Raw genomic sequence first — 19,396 nt, forward strand, 5'->3', positions numbered from 1 at the left:
AGCCCATGCCAATGGGATAATAGTCTCATCCCATGGTTAGCTGCAAGGGTCCTACCTGAAATGAATTTGGAACATTTCACACCAACAGATATTGGGCAGGAAGCCATCGCACAAAGACTGTCTCCTTAATCTGGCACAAAACTGGCTTTGTCACCCAGATGAAGGGCCATGTGGGAAATTGCAAATGATAAATCATACTGGTGCAGTAGGAGGTGCTGTTCTAGGGTCCAGTTAAACATACATTAGGGACACAGTAACTGGACTTCAGAATTTTTAATGAAATTGGAAACTCCTCAGCAATGACATCTTGTTCGCTTTCCCCAACCCTCTCAAAGAAAAGCAAAAGCAAGATGAAAAAATACAACAGGGAGGTCTATCCTATTTGCCACAGAAAATTGATCCTTATGCATAATTCAAAAAGAAAATTACCTCAGTGGCAAGATCCTTTCCTTTCTTGACTTTAGTGCAAATTAGCCAAATCATACTCCATAAACATTATTTTTTCCTATCAACCAAACACACTGCTTAATGAATCCCTGGGAAAGATATGCATATATAATTCCACACATTCGACAACAAATCGTGATGAAATATTTAATTAGAGTTTTAAATTAGCTTCAAAGGTGGGCAGCATTGCACAGGCTATAATACAATCTTCTATCACAGATTTTAATGATAAAAAGGGAATACTGGTCATCGTTAACAGGCCACTGTCATGATAACTTTCATGTGCAATAAAATCAAAAATTTTTAATCCAGCTATAGATGCTACTCTTTAAACAAGATTTCTTTTTACAGTATAGGGAAAATTACTTCTTTTACATAGTAAAAAAACACATTTATTTTAACACCTTTTTACCTACAATATTGAAAAAGGTCTGGCATATTTAATAATTTTACAAATTCTTCATTAAAAATATATCTCTGTACAAAAGGATCTTTTGCACCTACTTCGTGAACAGCGAGGAGTGGAATGGGAAAATGAATGATAATGCCGTTGATGCGATGGCACTGAAATGATTAATAGGCAATTTTACAGCTTTTTTTTTGTTTGTTTTTACAAAATATTTTACACAGAAAACATTATTGCAACCAGCCTGAATAAAGGCAAAACTTGTAAGATAAGCAGCAGCTTACAACACAGAAGTAACATCGTCCTGTCTCAGAAAGTCTTCTCTGGGGTATTTTCAGCTCATATTCAAATTTACCTTTTCTCCACCATTCCCCAGCAGGTTGTCTCTGACCTCTTCAATACATCTCAAAGGAGCTGTATTCTCAGTATTTTCCATTGGACAACTCGGGAGCTCATGTTTACTAATAATAGAATACTACTGTTCAGACAGCGAGACCAGAGGTAGGAATGAGAATTTGAAAGAGTTTTTTTTAAACTGTATGATTCAGTTTTGCCACTCCGCAGCTGAGAAAACTGTAAAGCTGAATCTTAATCTTACTGCCTAGAATTAGCATTGCCACCTCTGGTTGAATGTATTTCTGAAAGCTTTGTCGTGTGACCTCCCAACTCCCACTGCCCTGCCCAATCAAGCAACCTTTTTGCCCCATTTCCAATACTTTTATAACTAAAAAATGAAGTGTTCAAAGTAAATGAAAAAACATACGCTATTATTTTTTGACACCCCCTGTGATTTTGTTTTCCAGGGTTGCTCGGAGCAGTGTCCTGGAGGTTAATCTTTAATTCCTAGGACAATCCTAGAATGTTGGCAACTCCACCTATAGTCCCACAGGGAAGGGAAGTGGGGTGTGTCCTTGCCATTATCACAGAAAGGGAACGATTCCAAAACCTAGCTCACATACTGGCAGGCACAGATTCCACTTGTGAATGTCCCCCTTCCATGACCCACCAGCACTGGCTGATGAGATCAACAGAATCAAGGAAGAATGCCATGGGTTCAATGTCCCATTCTCCCACAAGACCACCGAATGTATGTTCACCATTAGTCTGCTAGGGTTAGATGTCTTCTCTCTCTCTATCCCCCCACCCCACAATTAACCGGTAATTATTTTTAATTGAAACCAAGACGTACATCTCCAGCAGAAGATAGCAGCTATTTGTCAGCTAGCACGATGGAAAACTTATACCAGCATGCACTGCCAGAGGAGCATGTCCCACCATTTAAAAAAAAAACGTTCTTCACCACCTGAGCCCAAAATAATCCAATTTGAGTTCCAAAAGCACTCTCTGGTGAGAGTGACACGGATGGACAATAGAAGTATATTGCAGTGTTTACACTCAGCATAATCCTTTGACAGTTTTCAAAATAGAATTCATATATAAATACATACTTTGAATCTGTCATTAACTATTCATTAAAGCAAACCCACACTGTCCACTGCAGCCTTTGATAGTACGAGGCTGACTTCTTTACGAGCAACTGAATTCCTAAATGTTTTTTATAACCGTGATTTTTGGGCTTGCATGCCACATCATACCCAGCCATATTGTTCCTTGGTGGGATATTGTCCAAAGAAAGGTGAACTTTTCTCTGTAATTTCTGTCATGTCCTGTTCCACAGCTCAGAGAGCAGGTGGTGCATTTCCATGAAGCAAATCAACATGTCCATTTTGCAGATAGAGACAGTCGGTATCTGCACCAACAAACAGTTTGGATTGTTGACTTTCACAAGGACATGAATTATTCAGTGAATAAATTGAGCCCTTTCTTCTCTCCATTATCAGCTTGTCTTGTAACACATATCAAGCAGATCCTTATTTGCGCTATTAAATCTGTAAAAGGGAATCTAAAATTACAATCTGGTTTATACTGTTACCTTTCTTTGTTAAGTGCATTATCGCTGAAAAACAGAGCAGGTTGATTTGTAATAAAGGTCTGTGGGGTGTGATGGGGAAAAGGTTAAAAGGTAAATACATGCTTTCAGGTGTTTAGCCATTTAAGATAGAATTTTCACACCTTGTTGAAACTGGAACCTTTATATTTTGTCACTTGAGTATCAAACTTTCATTCTCTCCTTCTTCTCCAAAATTATTTCAATTGTGCCTCCTCTTGAACATAAAACCATTGAGCTTTATGTTTGATGGAAAAATTGAGTAATTTTCGTAAAAGATTATGCATGAATATATGACAAAATACAAGCATGCATGGAACCCAAACAGAGGAACTGGTTCAAAATTGATGTAACAATTGTTTTCAAACTAAATTTTGGAAACCTTTATAATAAAGGTTATATATTTTTTCAGAACTGCTGTGTCCTTTACATCCTCCCCAGTTCAGTTATTAATTGCTCAACAATACACAGTTGTAAATTAAATGTAATTATTAAAAAGCAATCAAAGCCCACCATAGAATTTTAAAACAAGAAGAAAATGGAGAAAGCTCTGATCATAAATTTCTGTGGTTTCTGACAAAGTTTTTAGCCAGGAACACAATATTTTATTTAAAAATAAATTCACTTCCTCTCTTCAGTCAAATCTCATTGTAACATAATCTTATTCTAACCTCTCCCAGTAACATAATTCACTTACTAAAGTCAGGATAGACAATCGGAGCTGAAACCTCAATAAGATTAAACAAGGGTAAGTGAGGATTGTAGCCTAGAAATGACCGTTGGTGATATTAGCAGACACACATTTAATAGGGTAAAATTTCCATGGGGTTCTTCTCATCTCCCATTGTAACTTGGGTGGAAAATGGGCAGAAACGCTGGAGAAATGACATTCTGCTGCCTGCTGTTTTAACTATGTTAACCCATTTAAATAAACACATATTTCCAACAGTACTATCTAAGTTTCTAAACCAAGACCCTTCATCTCCCCTTCCCCATGAGTTTGTAATTTTGTGGTTTGGCCACACCTATTTCGACAACTTGGCAAAATTGTTGCTGACTGCACATAGTGAATTTTTGCAAGACAGTTTTTCTATGCTGTAGCTGTGAATGAGACAGTTTCCCCTGTTAGGCTGTATGTCAGATATATTAAAGAAATCGCAACAGCCTTCTGCAGTTTTCTGTACAGTTCCAACTGGTTTTGGGTAAAGCTATGAGATACAGAGGTCACAAGTGAAGGCACTCTTAAGGATGAATAGAACATCACCTAGAAACAAAAGAATCCCCATTCTCCTCTCCCATGCCCAACAGTGTGCGCCGTGCACGTTTTCCCCCAGACCTTCAACTCCTTTTGCGGAAGTCAATTTTCTCTTTTACACCCTTTCTGCAAACCTCACAGTTTGATGGTTGTCCTTTAGTTGAGAAGACAGAGCAAATCGGTCAGGGAACGGCTGTCAAATGTTGTTGCCAAGTGTGAGGACTGACTTTCATTCTCACCCTTATTCTTTGCTCGTGCACAACCCTCTTCCACAAAGTTGGGATACGTCACCCTCACAAATTGTCCGACCCGCGGGCAGGCACGGCAGATCTCAATGTCTGCCAGGCAGCTCACACCAAGGTACAGAGGACCCTTGGCAAACATTACAGTGCACCACCCCCACTAAGGACCCTTCACCGCCCCTTCCACAACACCTGTAACATTTGACTATTATTTTTTTTTTAAAGACCAAAAAATGGCACGACAATTTTTCTTATATTCTTCTTGGGAAAATAAATAACAGTTAATTTTTTTGTTAAATATAATTTACAAAAGGCAGTGTTTATGCAAGCTATCTGGAAACAGAATAGATTTCTATGATAATATTTCTGAACTACAGCCTGTGCAGACTCAGAAAGAGCCAATTGTTCGGAAATATAGTATTGTATTAAAAATTCAGCTAGTTCCATTGTTTTTTGGCTTGAAACAACTTATTCAAATAACAATATCGAATTGAGTTTTTTTTAAAGGAACCATAAAAACCCTCACAAACCTTTTTCACTCACAAGCCTGACCTCAATAGAAACCGACCCTATAAGAATGCAAGTTTGAAGGAAATAATACTGCAAAGTTCTAATACCTATTGTTAGCATCAAGAAGGTTATGTGATGTTCAGCAATGGAAACTGAATTAATTTGAAGCAAGTTTTTATGTACAATGGTCAGTGTGCAGAAACCCTGTACCCTATTTGATGCCAATATCCTACTCATTCATTCATAACACACTAGTGCAAAGAATTGTGCAGTAGATTTGCCATACAACAGATGAAAATAATTCCCAAGCTGCCCTGTTTTCGGACAGTAACCTTATTTTATGATGTAGGCAGCTGTAAATGATAAGTTCATCTCAAGCTTGTTAGTGTCAATAGTGGAGCAGGTTTTGTCCTTCTTCTCTTGTCCATTTTTACCTCTTCTTGGAAGAATACATAACTCAGAAAAAAAAAGAAAAATCTGCCATGTGCATCCGGAAGCAGAAAGTTTCAAACTCATCCAGGACTTGGTTTTGGTTCTTCCTGTATTAGAAGTCTCGAAGGAATTGCTTTGACTTGTTGTCTGAGGATATTGTCCCAGCAAAAAAAACTCCATTGACTGTGTTCGTCCTGACAAAAGTTGTCAAAAGGGTATCACTGCAAAGCAAGCAGTGGGACAGAGCGACGTGGTATATGGCACCAAAGGAGTTACTGCTCGCCAGGTAGAGGTATGGCTAATATCAGTTAGTCAGCAGTCAAAGTGATGGCTATACTACTGTACACACAGTGTTCAGTGTTGTGTCGAACCGCACAGCCTTTGCCTCAGTGGGCTTTAAGTTAGTATCATACATAGGATTTTCAAATGAAGCCTGTCCATTTGTGTTCTCATGGCCAACATAGCCATTGTATTGTACTTTTGGTCTTGTTCTACGAGGAATAGAAACAAAAATATTGTAAGTTTTTTTTAAACAGGTTCTCCAAATAGCAAAGAGTAGAGCAATGTAGAAAGGAGCAGCCAGTTAGCAATAGCCCCCTCCAAAACACTCCTCAAGAATCAGTTACTCAGTCCTGCAAGATCACCACTGCACCAGGCAGAGCCCTTTATAGATGACCAAGCTCAGGGACTGTCACCAAATCAGCTTGACCCTCAAACTCTCCATTGTGTTTACAATCATATCGACAACTATAATGTATCTTCCTATCAGTGCCATGTGTCAAAATTTTACAGTTACTTCACCTATGTATGCGTTCTTTCGGAAAGCATTTTTATTTAAATGTTCCTGTTGCATAGCCAATCACTTAATTATATAGTATTAATAGCAACAGTGCAACAAATTTGACACGAGTTGGATAACCGAATATTACTCAGAGCTGTCCTTGTGCAGAGGATAGTTGTCAAGAATTACAAAAAATAAACATATGTATTTTCATGCTCCTTCCTTAGCTCAGTGATAAACAGACTAGTACAGGACAGGAATGTCCCATGTCTTATCTATGGTCTGTGCCGAGTTTGCCAGTCTCAGCCTGGGCAAAGGAGAGAGAGAAAAAAAAACAGGCAGGAATGCCACTCCTGATTGCTATCCAGTGAGCCCTGCCTGAAGGTGAACTTATGTGGAAGTCAGGTGAGGATGGATTGGGCTCAGTTGTGATGCCCCCCCCGTGATTGAATAATCTGCCAGCACTCACCGTCTAGGCTCACACATGAAGAATGGCCACTTGGGCAAGGTACTAGAAGGCTGCCGACGCCTATGGAAGCGTACCCCAGCATGAGTCACCGCCCTCAGGAGAGGATAGAAAAGAAAAGCAGAAAATTGGGTGGGGAGGAAGAAGGATTTTCACTAACAGTGTTACATAAGTTATGAACAGTACAATATTGTACAGAGGAAAGAAAGCACACGAAGCAAGATACAGCATGGAGTTAAAGCTATCTGTTATGTTCCAGATTCAACTCTTGAAAAAGGAGGCTTCAATTGTATCCGTTTTAAGTAAAAATGATTAATTTTACCATGTAACATTTTTAGTGTGAAGGGGAGAGCTATAAATTTCGAGGAAATTAGCCAGGAGGAAATCCTAGCCAGCTGGGGTAGCTACAGTAATTATTCAGTGGATGCGGTAAATAGAATCAGTATGTCATTTCGAATGTTTGTGATAACTTTTAGGCTGCTGCCTCCTGTCTCCTTGACCTATTTGGTAAACTTTCACCTCACATGTTGCGGCTCCAGTAATTCAGTATTCCAGCAATAAAGCTACTCTAACATCAAGAGTAGCTAGATTAATGTAATCTAAATGATGAAAATAGACACAAGTTGAAATAAAACACATTACTTGAGCTCGCTGTATTATCCTGATTTTCTTCCTATTCTCTCTGTGCCAGTTTTTTTATTTTTTAGCTTTAATTTCACGCTTATTCTAATTAACACATTCTACCTATTCTAGACTTCGATTCTTTTTTTTTACATCTAAAATTTTTTAGATGTAAAAAAAAAACTTTTGTTTTGCTGATTCCCTGGTCTTACACACCAGTGGCCACAAATTTGAATTAAGTAGTTGATTACAAATGGATTCCCAAGGGCATTTTCAGTGAATCCAGTGGCAAAGGTCTCGAGACTGGTATGGTGCTGTTACAGGTACCATGAGGTCAATCTTTGATGCATTTTTCTGTTTCCAAACAGGAAGGGCAGCCAACCGATTATACTCATGAGCCACCCTCAGTAAAAAAGCTTGTCAGTTGAGTAAACTCATCTGCTGTGCACTAAGAGTTAATTCAATCTGTTTTTTCAATCAAGTTCAGTCACTTTTCCTTGTGTTAGTTCCTCACTTTGGGAATTTAAAATGGAACAATCATGAGTTTGGGCATGGATATTGCTATTCCTCAAAGTTCCTTCACAAAGACCTCACGCTGATTAAAGACTAGGGGGCCAAAACTGTCTTTTTCTAAAGTACTGTTACCACCGCAAATAGGCAGCTACGCTGCGGAATGGAGTGGCTGCCGATTTTTGGTGGAATGGCCACTGCTAGCCCAATTGTCCTCCCGTGTTTTCCCAGCAGTACCCCAATTCCCCGCTGCTGCTGATCGGTATTAAGCACGTCATCACCATGCACACCGCTGATCTCCCCCCCTCCCACCGCCGACGGTGACATTTCCCTCGAAAAATCTTTGGCCCGCCCAGCAGTGCCAAAACAAGCTTTTCCCCAGTGGTCCAGTGAGTCTGTGGCCTTCTGCAGCAGCGGTGTAGCTTTCCGTATCGGGGAGGATGCACTGCCGCTACCACCATGTTTTGTTTTTGTTGGGCGACTGCCATTTTGGCCCGAAAATTATGCCCCCGGGTTCGGCCAGGCCACCAACAGACAGCCTAGCAGCCGTTCTTGGATGCCAGGTCGCTGGTCCGGCTGAAACCCTCCCTGATGGCCCAAAGTTTTAAAATCGCGGAGGCTCTCCCCTTTAAGTGAAGGGGAGAGCCGTGGTGATGCGGCGCTGTGATGACATCATCGCGGTGGTGACTCCGCACCGCCGCAAATTTCCGCCCCTAAGTTGCTGTCACCGCCCCATATCCGCCCCTTCGGTGTAGTCACCGCCCCCATTTACACCGACTTCCGGATCAAAGCAAAAAAAAACAAAGAGCAGAATTTCATGAAAGAGTTAGCGCAGCTGCAGTAAAAACCATCGAAACACTTTTTCGCGGGGGGCAATTTCTACCCCTCGATGTTATCAATCTCCCCCGTCCAATTGGTTAAAGCATATGGTAGGGCAAGCTCTAACTGCATTCTGAAAAACCGTGAAGACAATATTAGTCTGTTCATTATTTACAATTATCATCCTCAAAAATAGATGTACAATGTTTTTTTTATATATATATATATATACATTGCACAAACTCTCAAGTTATATCTGCAAACCAGCTGCTGGATACACTTCTTAAGATAACCTGAAAGACTCTTGAGACCCTTGAGCAGTAATTTGAAATATATCACATTTTATTTTTAAAGGGTTACATTATTCAGCAATATTTCTGATCCGCCCACTTTGACCCAACTCCATTTGCACTTAATGTCATAAACTATTGTACTGAGCAAGACTGTGCCTGATGTGCATGTTAACTCTTTTTACTTTTCAGTACATTGTTCTCTCATGTAAAAAAGATGCAAATTTTTCACCTGTGTTTGTAGAGGTAAAAGGCAAATCCTGATAAGATGAGAGCAAAGAAAGGTACCAAGATGGCAGCCGCGACAGAACTACTGTTTGTGCCATAGTAATGATTGGATTTGTCTCTGTCTAGTCCTGCTCCTAGTGGTCCTGAAAGTGAGACAAAATAGGAATCAGATTATCAAATCCATCCCAAAGACAATCAGCAGCTGAAATATCTGCAACAGAAGGTGAAGTGGAGGGAGGAAAGAAGCAAAAGAGGCCAAACGCAAAGAATGGATAGCACAAGCCAGCATGTAGAGCTGGAGGACAGACGAAGGCAAAGATTTTGAATTGTCAGGGGAAGTTGAGCAAATTTATTGCTTATCTCCAACATGGGGGATCATTTTAACCCCCAAAAGACAGGTGGGAAATTAAAATGTAAAACATTTTGAACCCACGCACCTTTGGCTTCAACAGAGACAGGACAAGGGGCTGGGTGGTTAACCAACTTTCAGGAGATAGGTTCCTCTCTTAAATGAGGCTGCGTTTTTATCTCCCTTCCAGCTTTAACGCTGATCGCCTGGGTTTCCAAGGCCTCAAGAAACTCGGCAGCTGAAGGGAGTCGAGGACTGCTGGATGAAACAGGTAAATGTTTGTGGGCCAGGAGGAGCAGGTTTGCTTCTACCCGAGCCCCCCAAGCAATCCTGTTAACATCCCCAGCAATCAGACCCCCCGGCTCTGGTGATGTGACTCCGATTGTGGGGGATGTCCAAACACCCCAAGCTTTTCGACCCCTGACCTACCTTTCTGGACCCTCTGATGTCTCGGACCCCCGACCACTCTAGGCCCCACATCAATTTCCACCCCCGCCCCCAACCTGACCCCTCCCTTCCTCCTCTCCCCGACTGTGGTCTAGTGCCGCCCCATTCAATCTGTCCAGCTGTGGCCACGAGACGGAGTCCAGAAACGGTAACCAGGTCCCGCCAATAAATTTCTCAAGATCTTTGGGTGTCCCGACCACTTATCCGCCCTGCCACTTGCTAATATCAGGGCCAAGGTGTCACTCAAGCAGTCAGGTAATGCAGTGGTAGGTATGATGCATATCATGCGGTACAGGTACCCACTGAGTCATTGGGGCTCAAAGATCTGTTTAATCAGGGAGACTAATAACATCATCAAGGCTTTAAAGGAATTACTAAGGAATTACTGCTTCTCCCAGGCAGTCAAGTTCCTTCAACATATATCCATTGATAATGTAAGAATAAGTAGAAACTGCAAATCTGAAAGAAAAGCAGAAAATACTGGAAGTACCCATCAGCTTTGTCAGTATCTGTAGAGAGCAAAGACAAGTTAATGTTCAGAATGACGAATCGACCCGTCATCAGAACTGGAGGCAGGAAGTCAACACAAGCTGCTTAATGGAACTGACAAAGACAAAAAGGGTGGGGGAGTGACCCCTGATAATACGATCATTCAGGGGGAGAAATTGCCCCGTGCCCCTATGGGGTGGTAATCTTCTGGGGCCGGGACTTTTAACGCCTGGTGCAGAGATCCTGCTCCCGATGCTGAATTGGGTCGACCGCCTCTCAAAGGAAGCAGAGCACTGTCTCCGACGCTCCGCTTCCTGTAGGGACGGGTCCCGGGGGCTCGACAGAGGCGCTCAGTTAAGCGACACGCAGATGCTCCACATAGTGCTGATGTGCTACAACGCCCCTCCACTTCAAGTAAAGGCCGCTTTGCACTCTGCAGGCCCTTTGATGGCCGCCACTGGACCACTAGGGCAGTGTGAGAATGGGCCAGCAGCCCGGCACCCAAGACGGAGGGCCGGGCTGTATGATGACGGCCACGGTCCATGCGAGGGCCGCCGTGGTCTAACAGACCTGAGAGTCGGCCGAGAGAAAAAGATGGCGGCCCAAGGCGCTGGTGCCCTCCCCTTTAACTACCGCCCTGAGCGCGGAACCACGACCTGCGAATCTGGCATTGAAATTTGCCCATGCCAGCCATGTGGCTGGCGGAGCAATTACCCCCGCGGGGCAGTGAGGGGTCGCCGCGCATGACAATGACATCATCGCCGGTCGTGCAGTGGCCCGGGGCGATAACTGCGGGGGTGCGGCGCACCTGCGCCTCCGCAACCCCCTGGGAAATTTCCTGGGAAGCGGTAGCACCTCCCTCCCATGGACGAAAATTGCTGGAGGCGTTAACGGGGCTTTAAAAAGGGGAAAATACACTCCCTCAGTCTTTAAATGGAAGAATATTAAGGGGAAAAAAAGCACAGAAATAGGCGCTAAGGAAAGTGATGCTGGTCAGAGTCCTGTTAACATGTTAGGACTCTAAAATGCCACCATGTGGTACTAATGTATGATTGTGTAACACCAGAATCTTGGCTCTGCTGTTTTAGCAGAGGCACTAAACCATTTAAAATAAATGGGTGACTGTTTTCTTCAAAATAGTGGGAAAAAATAATTTCAGGGAATTATATTAAGCAATTGCACAGTATCCCATGGCATAATTTCAAGGCAACTAAAACCTCTTCTCAGTTCCATTAGGGTCTACAGGAGATGTACATTTATTATATATATTTTTAAATGTTTTTTTGTAAAGTCTAGTGCACAAGTGCAGCATTCCATCAAGGTCTGCAATAATCTCTCACCGAGTATACAAGTTATGTTCTTGTGCTTCCTGTTATTACCTGCCAGAAACTAGGAGAGTGAATTTTACAACACTGCAGCATGTGCACAGGTTTATGCAGCTTCTGATTATTGGCCCTGAATTTGCGGTCGGAGGCATCTCGCGTGGAAATGCCTCCGATCCGCAAAGAAGATTTGCGCCTACCTGGTGCCTTGAGGTCCACGGTGACTTGCACTCCTGGGTTCGCAAGCACCCCGAGGATCACCTGAGCGGGCCCAAAGAATGAAAGCAGGGAATTCCCATTCATGCCAATGGCGAGACTGTCTGTACGGAATCCCCATAAGCATGAAAGAGAACACCTCCAAAAATACATGTACACATCAAATAAATTAAAAAAAATACATATTTAAAATTAATTAAAGTGCTATTTAATTAAAAATTTTAAACAAAAATTTAATTTTTTGAAAAATAAACTTAAATGTTTTAAAAGGGGCTAACCGTGCCTTATTGTAAAAGTTTTTTAATGTTTAAAAGATTGAAAAAAATTTATTTTTATGTTCATTTAAAATCTTACGCTGGTAAAAGCAGACCTTACGCCTCCTTTTACCAGGCTCAATAATGTCACGGGCATTTGCTGGGCAGTAGTTGGGCAAATAGCCCATCTCTCCGCCCGCGATGCCCTTTGCCCGGGGATGGGGAGAGTCTGTCAAGAAGGTTCTTGACAGATTGCAGGCTCTGGGCTTTTGCGTATGCGCTTAAAACCTGGAACTTGTGCAGCACTTCGGGTGCAAACGCACCTCGTACGCACCTGTAGGGGCCACAAAATACAGGCCAATATTGTCTTAAAATTCTTGGTTCTCGGCATTAAGTAAATCGAGATCAGTTACTAACCTTGCCTCTGAAAGCCAAACTGTCGAAAGTCTTTGCCTTGAACAAATCCCTGGTAGACAAAGGTCCTGCCTTCAGGTTCAGCTGATACCTAAATATAACATTCAACGTAAATAAAACATGCTGTTTTGATGCAGGCTTGAATATCTCAATATACTTTATGTCTTGAAGGATTATTTTAAAATTCTAAATTGATGTTTTTTGTTCAGAAGAATGCCTCTCATGGAACCTTACAGCATAGAAGGAGGTAATTTGGCCCGTCTCCTGAAGGTGCTGACATTTGCTGGGACTCTGTTCCATTGGAAACAACCATCTCCTTGTATCTCACCAAAGCGTGGAGCTATCTATCGTAGGCAGGTTTTACGAGCATGGAGGGCCTCATCGCCAAGCTGGATGTGTCCTGACTGATGCACCAGTCACAAGATAGTGATCAGAGGTGGGAATCGTGGCAAAGTTTTAAATCTCCCAGCCCAGAGGAGATATATATCATCTATACTGTCACTGTATGAAAGGTGAACTGATTGAGCATGGACTGGGATGGAACTGGTCTGTGTGGCACAGCTTCACATTGGACAATGCCCAGAACTTTAAGGGAGCCCTGAATGCCATTTTTGATAAGCTATAACTTCAAAATAACTAATGTACTGATTAATATGAAGAAACGATGTACTTACATGGCCATCCAAAGCCCAGTTGTCATTTCTGAACTTGCTTACAAAGATCTCAATAGGTCCTTTGATCTGATAGACCTTTAAGCAAAGTCGGGTCTCTTCTTTTTTATAAATTCCTGTAAAATAAAAATCACACAAGTGGTCAGATTTATAAAATAAAGTAGCTTTACTAAAAGGCAACAGTCATTAAAGGAAATTAAAGCCCTTGAAAACTTGCATGACATCTTTCATGGCCTCAGGCCAGCCAGCAAAGTACATTTGAAGTGTCGTCACTGTTGCAATGTAGAGAAACGCAGCAGCCAAGTTGCTCACAAAAGCACTGCGATACACGACCACATCATCTGTTTTAATGATGTTGTTTGAAAGATAAATATTGTCCCAACACCAGAGGAAGTCTTCTTCAAATAGAATAGAAATGTTTGATTTATACTAGACAACAACAACTTGCTTTTATATCACGACTTTAGCGTCAAAGGCACTTCACAGATAAGGAAGAGATAAAAATGGACACCAGGCCAAAGAAAGCGATATTAGGAGGGGTGACCAAACTCTTGATCAAAGGGGTGGGTTTTAAAGTAGAGGGAGGTGCAGAAGCAGAGGGATTTGGGGAGGAAATTCCAGAGTGTGGGGCTTTGGCTGCAGCAGGCACTGTTGCCAATGGTTGGGCCAAGGGATAAGAATTTACATTTGCTCGAGTGATATTATTTAAATACCACAGTCGCTTTAAAAAACACAAAAGTCATTTCATTTAAAATGATTAATGATCAATCAAAATTAATTTTAAGTATGATGTGTATTACTAAATGAAAAGAAGGAAGCTTTTACAGTTAAGTACAAATAAGTACAGTGAAATACTTTTGGACATTCCCTAAATGCAGCAACTCTGTAATAATCGTGACGAGAAGGTTCTGTGTAAATCAAGGTGGGCATCAGTCAGACTTGGACAACAAAGAATTTAGGATGTAGCACTTTGTTTTTAGGAAAGGTGCAAGATAGCTTATTAGTATATTTACTTCTAAGTTTTTCAACAAATTTTACAGTAAAGCTTTATTTTAATGCAGTACGGGACAGGCGTTCAATGCATTTGAATACTGTCTCTGAACTCCCGGCCTAGATTTGAATTCAGTCCGAATTGAAGAGATGAAAGTCTCTTCTCCTGGTTGGCTGTAAGGGCTCAATGTGACATGAGTCTGGGAAGTCACAAGCCCTATAGCTATCCACAATTTACACTAAATTACAATCTCACTCAGAGGCCTTGCAAAATAGACACATCACCCTGGTCCAGGAGGAAATGGTCTTCCATGGATGTATTTAAGATATCTAGGGGATTAAATTGGGTGCATGCCGCCAATTTTTCAGGTGTTATGCAGAGCCTCCTAAGGCACCAAAATGGCGGTCAGGAAGCCTGTCCACACCTCTGACTGGACGTGCGCTGCCCATCACATCAGTTGTGGACAAACACCCAGTCCTGACTCCATCTCCCGACCTTCCATCCCTTCAGCCCAGATTCAATTGCAAAAGTTCAATAACTTACCTGTGTTAAATTTGCAGCACCTGCTGTGCACTTCCTGATCCTGTAACGCAGTCCTGATCATGCTGAGCTCCTCGGAACTTACTATTTGAGCAGAAACTTGGGGAAATAACACTTTTCAAAATGGTCGCAATCTGTGCTGGAATCGCCGATTGTGCCCAAATGGAAACCCTACCCCAGAAAGTTTATTCCCAGTGATACCAACATATTTACATATTAGATCTCTGTGTCAAAGCTGAGTTACATTTCAATTAAATAGACAAGTAATCCTTTTCAAAGGTCGGATGGTTTTTGCTCATAATACACTCCATAATCCTAAATGTCACGAGTGCAGTCATTAAAGGGCTCTGACAAAGTCCAGATTGATAGTTTTTTTATGCTGGAGCTAAAACAAAAATAAGTTAACCATTTACCCACTAATTTTCGACAGAAATCTTAAACCAGAAAATACACTGCTTGTTATCACCCTATGAATGTTTAATGCATTCATGTGAAATTACTTTGTCTGCTATTTATTTTGAATGGCTTAACAAATCCTTTAAAATAAAGATTAGCAGAATTTCACACAAGATGTTAAGCATTTGAACAGAAATATACACATGGTAATTTCTGGACTCCTATTTTTATTCTCCCAATTCTCAACCCTGCCCCCACTACCTTAGCCTCCTGACAAAATTAACATTCTGGAAAATAGCTGAATGCATGATACTTGAAATGAACTGCAATACAACCCATTCAGTTTATCTACTAGTGTGAGCTTGTAAAGAAGGAGCTTCCCTTTTTCCTTTGGGGCTGTTCACCTGCAAACAAGCCAAGAAATAAGGCTACATGAGGATATCATTGCACATGTTTGTGGAGAAATCATGGAAGAATGATGTTCTCCTTTAAATCACTGTCCTGATTTGGCATATCATCTTACAGATTTGATCTGATCAGGTCAATAAGCTGATAGTAACTTGCAAGACCTCGCTCTACTAATCCCGTGTGGTAGCCAGTATGCAACGGCATAGGTATCTTCCACCCTTCAAAATGAAGTTGGGGACCTGGAACGTCAGGACCCTCATGGACAACTCCAACAGCGACAGACCGAAACTCTGCACCGCCATCATTGCCCGGGAACTTAGAAAACAAGCGCAGGTAGTGGGAGCAGCGTACGGCAAACCAGACTCCCCACCCACCCTTTCCTTCAACCACTGTCTGTCCCAACTGTGACAGAGACTGTAATTCCTGCATTGGACTGCACATTCACCTGAGAACTCTCTTTAAGAGTGGAAGCAAGTCTTCATTGATTTTGAGGGACTGCCTATGATGATGACTAACTTGCTGTAAGATCATTTTAGATTCACATATTGGGATTGTTTTTGACTTAATTATTTTTAGGAATGCAGCTTTATATGTTCCGTGCAAATCTCCCATGGTGTCCATCACAATGAGTCAAAACCTCTGCTCTCATCACAGCTAGAACGCCCATGACATCACGCAACAGAGCTGCTCTCCGTTTCTCTTCCTGCACTCTATCACCGCCGCCGTATCAGCATCTCAATGGGTTCTTTGCCTCTCAGCAAGTTCTTTCTTGTGCCTCTCTCTCTCTCTTTCCACCCCTACTCAAACGGGTTACCTCATCTTTCTTTTAAAAATCGTTTGGAACAATCTCTTTATTTTGCGCATTTTTTAAAATGGAGCAAATTCTTCTTCAAAGAAAATGTAGATACAGCACTTGTGAATTTTACTTGGCTGACAAGGAGCTGCAGCACAGTCATGACAAGAGATGAAAACCTACCCGAAAGCTTTAATTCCATGTTGCTGTGTTCGATGAACGTAACATTCACTCGGCCATTGGAAATATTAAAATAATCAACAGTTAACGTCGCTGGCTGTTTCTTTCCAAGGTATTCATAGAAGCCCTTCCAAATAGAATTTAGAGCAAATACATCTGGAGGAACTAAAGAAATAAATGAAGATTTAGCATTAGGAATTATGTTTAAATTACCGAAGCAAATATGCAGCCAATTAGAGAGAAAATGTGCGTCAGTGACAATCTACAAGCAGATAATCATTGTTTTTTATAAACAGGAACTGCTTTCAGAGAGTTTAGAGATCCTTTTGTTATTTCTTTGCATATGACAATAATGGCTGGATTTTCTTTTTGCTGCGTTTTCGAGCCTTTCTGGGCGCAATTCGCGGCACAGAGAAAGATTTAACACCGGGATAACGTTACCGCTAGACGAGGAACTTTCGGCGAATGAAAGTTCACGAGGAACGTTGGCGTTAACTCCGGCGATACTCCACAGATTCTGTGCGCCGGAGCCGAAAGTTCCGGCGTTGGTGCAATCTGCCATTTTCCGCATGCGCTTTTGTTTCCTCCCCGTGCTTCCACCTTCCGGCTTTCTGTCGCAAACACTAATGCAGAGCGCGGCCACATCCTGCGCACGCATGCACAGTACAACCGGGGCAGAATCAGCCATTTCAGATCTTGAATTTCATGATGGAGGATGACGATTGCAGACAGCATACCAGGCACTTCAGCCACGAGGCTCATGAAGCTTTAGTGGGGCTGTGGAATGGAGTTGGCAGGAGTTTCATCTTCGGGGTGGTTCTAGACCATTGCCCGCCATAGTCAAGAGAATTTGGTGAAACATAATAGTGGAGGTCTCTGCCTCGGACACTGTGGTGAGGACTGGCACAAAGTGCCGAAATGAATTTAATGATCTCACTAGGGTCATGAGAGTGAGTACCATTTTAATTCATGCACTGCTTCATTACTTCAAGGATAAATCTAACACACTATTTGGTCAATTTAATTCTCCACTCCACTCCCACTCTAACCTCTCTGTCCTTGGTCTCCTACACTGTTCCAACAAAGATCAACGCAAACTCAAGGAACAGCACCTCATCTTTCAGTTAGGCACTTTGCAGCCTTCTGGATTCAACATCGAGTTCAAAAATTTCAGAGTGTAATCGCTGCCAATCTTTGGCTCCCGCCCCCCTTCTCCCCACCCCACCCCAAGCCTGTATCTCTTTTTTCTCCTTGTCTCTAATGGCAGTTAGTCATAACCCCACCATTCATACCCTATCTCGACTCATGTTTTTCTAATTCCTGGCATTACCATTTGAATTTGGACCATCATTCCTTTTGTTTCTCTAATCTCTCCTGTCTTCCAACCTGTCACAGATCTTCCCTTTTGTTTTTCCTTCCCCTCCCCCTTTCAGTGCTTGTTAAGAATCTGTTCTTTTCGAACACTCTCCAGTTCTGACGAAGGGTCATCGACCCGAAACGTTAACGCTGCTTCCTCTCCACAGATGCTGCCTGACCTGCTGAGATTTCCAGCATTTTCTGTTTTTATTGTAGATTCCAGCATCCGCAGTATTTTGCTTTTGTTTTTTTACACCATTTGTTCTCATGCTGTTGGTGCCTCTCAGCACTCTTCGGATTGTTTCGTAAAATCCATGACATATAGGTAGGTTTAGTTTGCCACTTTATTTGCAAAGGATTAACTTTAGACATTATTAAGATTGCTTTTTGAGATCTCATAAGATGGCTCCCCACTTTGATGTCCTCCTGATGAACCATGTGCAACTTCCAAGGCCATTCAACAGAGGACTCTATTACATTCAGACATAAGTGCTTTGGTGGCAATCTGTTCCACAAGAGCAGATAGACCCTCTTGTAACTATTCCCATTTTCACCTTTGTAGGCAAAAACAATCTCAATCGCCGCGAGCAGGTGCGGACAGGCGGCGATCTGCCTCAGACCCTGCCACTCACTGACATTGAGGATAGAGTGGCAGGCCTCATCGGCATCACAGGTTGGGCAGCTGCCACTGAGGGCACTGAACCTGATTCGGATATTGAGGGTAAGTCCTGCACGCTCCCTGTGATAGGTTGGGGCAATGGCATGCAGTGCCTCTAGACTAGGGTTGGGGCAATTGTCCTGCACACTCCCTGTGATAGGTTGGGGCAATGTCATGCAGTGCCTCTGGACTAGATATAATGGAGTAACAGTGGTCCTTCGAATGAGCCTGTGCTATATGACCTTCCTCATGTCACCCTGCCCCGTCCCTTGCTGCTAACCACTCGACTGTTGCTTTCTTCTTCCAGATGACCAGCCACAGGTACAGCATCCCTCGGGACCACTCCACATCAGGCCATCAACTTGAGGAGGAGGATGAAGAGGAGGATACTGATGAGCCGACTCCAGCACAGCATCCGACGACTCCTGCTCCACCACTGGCACTCCGCTCCTCTGAGGACAACGTGACATTCTCGGTGTTCAAGGAACCCGAGGCTCCTGGGACCAGTGGCGTGCAGCAATGCAGTGCTGGGGTTGAATCCCTCAGGACATCTCGCTGGAAGGTGAGTCGGCAAAGTCGGTCTGCTGACAGACAGGCACCCGTCAGCTCCTTGATGTCTTGGGTAGGATTCCTGTGAGCATTGACAGTCTGAAAGCGACCATTGTGGAGGTAGGGTCGTGGATTGTCAGATACCAGTGAGGCCATCAATGCCCACACGAGGCTGGTGGCCTCCAGTAGTGAAACTGGAGCCCCAGAGAGTGTGGCGCGAGCCCTTGCAGAATATGGTTCATCACAGGCACAAGCTCTGCTTCTGCTTGGGCAGGTGCTGCAGTCCATGCCTGCCCCCATACTCTCCGCGTTCCCCACTGTCATATGGGAAAGTGACGATTCCAAAGCAGGCCAGCAAGGCGTTAGTTTACATCGTAACATTTGTCCCCGATCAGCCAGCTCTGGCCT

At 42.7% G+C, this 19,396-nt stretch overlaps 1 protein-coding gene across 1 annotated transcript in view; it reads right to left on the bottom strand.

Moving 5' to 3' along the window:
* Positions 1–5,024: 5,024 nt before the first annotated feature.
* Positions 5,025–19,396, bottom strand: part of LOC139266579 (CUB and sushi domain-containing protein 1-like) — a 3,131,815-nt gene continuing 3,117,443 nt past the window's right edge. The window contains exons 69-74 of the mRNA XM_070884173.1: positions 16,429–16,590; positions 13,121–13,233; positions 12,450–12,537; positions 8,960–9,098; positions 6,491–6,583; positions 5,025–5,731 (exon numbers count right to left, since the gene is read on the bottom strand). Coding sequence (XP_070740274.1) covers positions 5,572–5,731; positions 6,491–6,583; positions 8,960–9,098; positions 12,450–12,537; positions 13,121–13,233; positions 16,429–16,590 — 755 coding nt within the window. The 3' untranslated portion in view covers positions 5,025–5,571. The remainder of the gene's footprint in view (positions 5,732–6,490; positions 6,584–8,959; positions 9,099–12,449; positions 12,538–13,120; positions 13,234–16,428; positions 16,591–19,396) is intronic.

The sequence above is a fragment of the Pristiophorus japonicus genome, chromosome 7, assembly GCF_044704955.1.
Source record: "Pristiophorus japonicus isolate sPriJap1 chromosome 7, sPriJap1.hap1, whole genome shotgun sequence".
NCBI classification, from domain to species: domain Eukaryota; kingdom Metazoa; phylum Chordata; class Chondrichthyes; family Pristiophoridae; genus Pristiophorus; species Pristiophorus japonicus.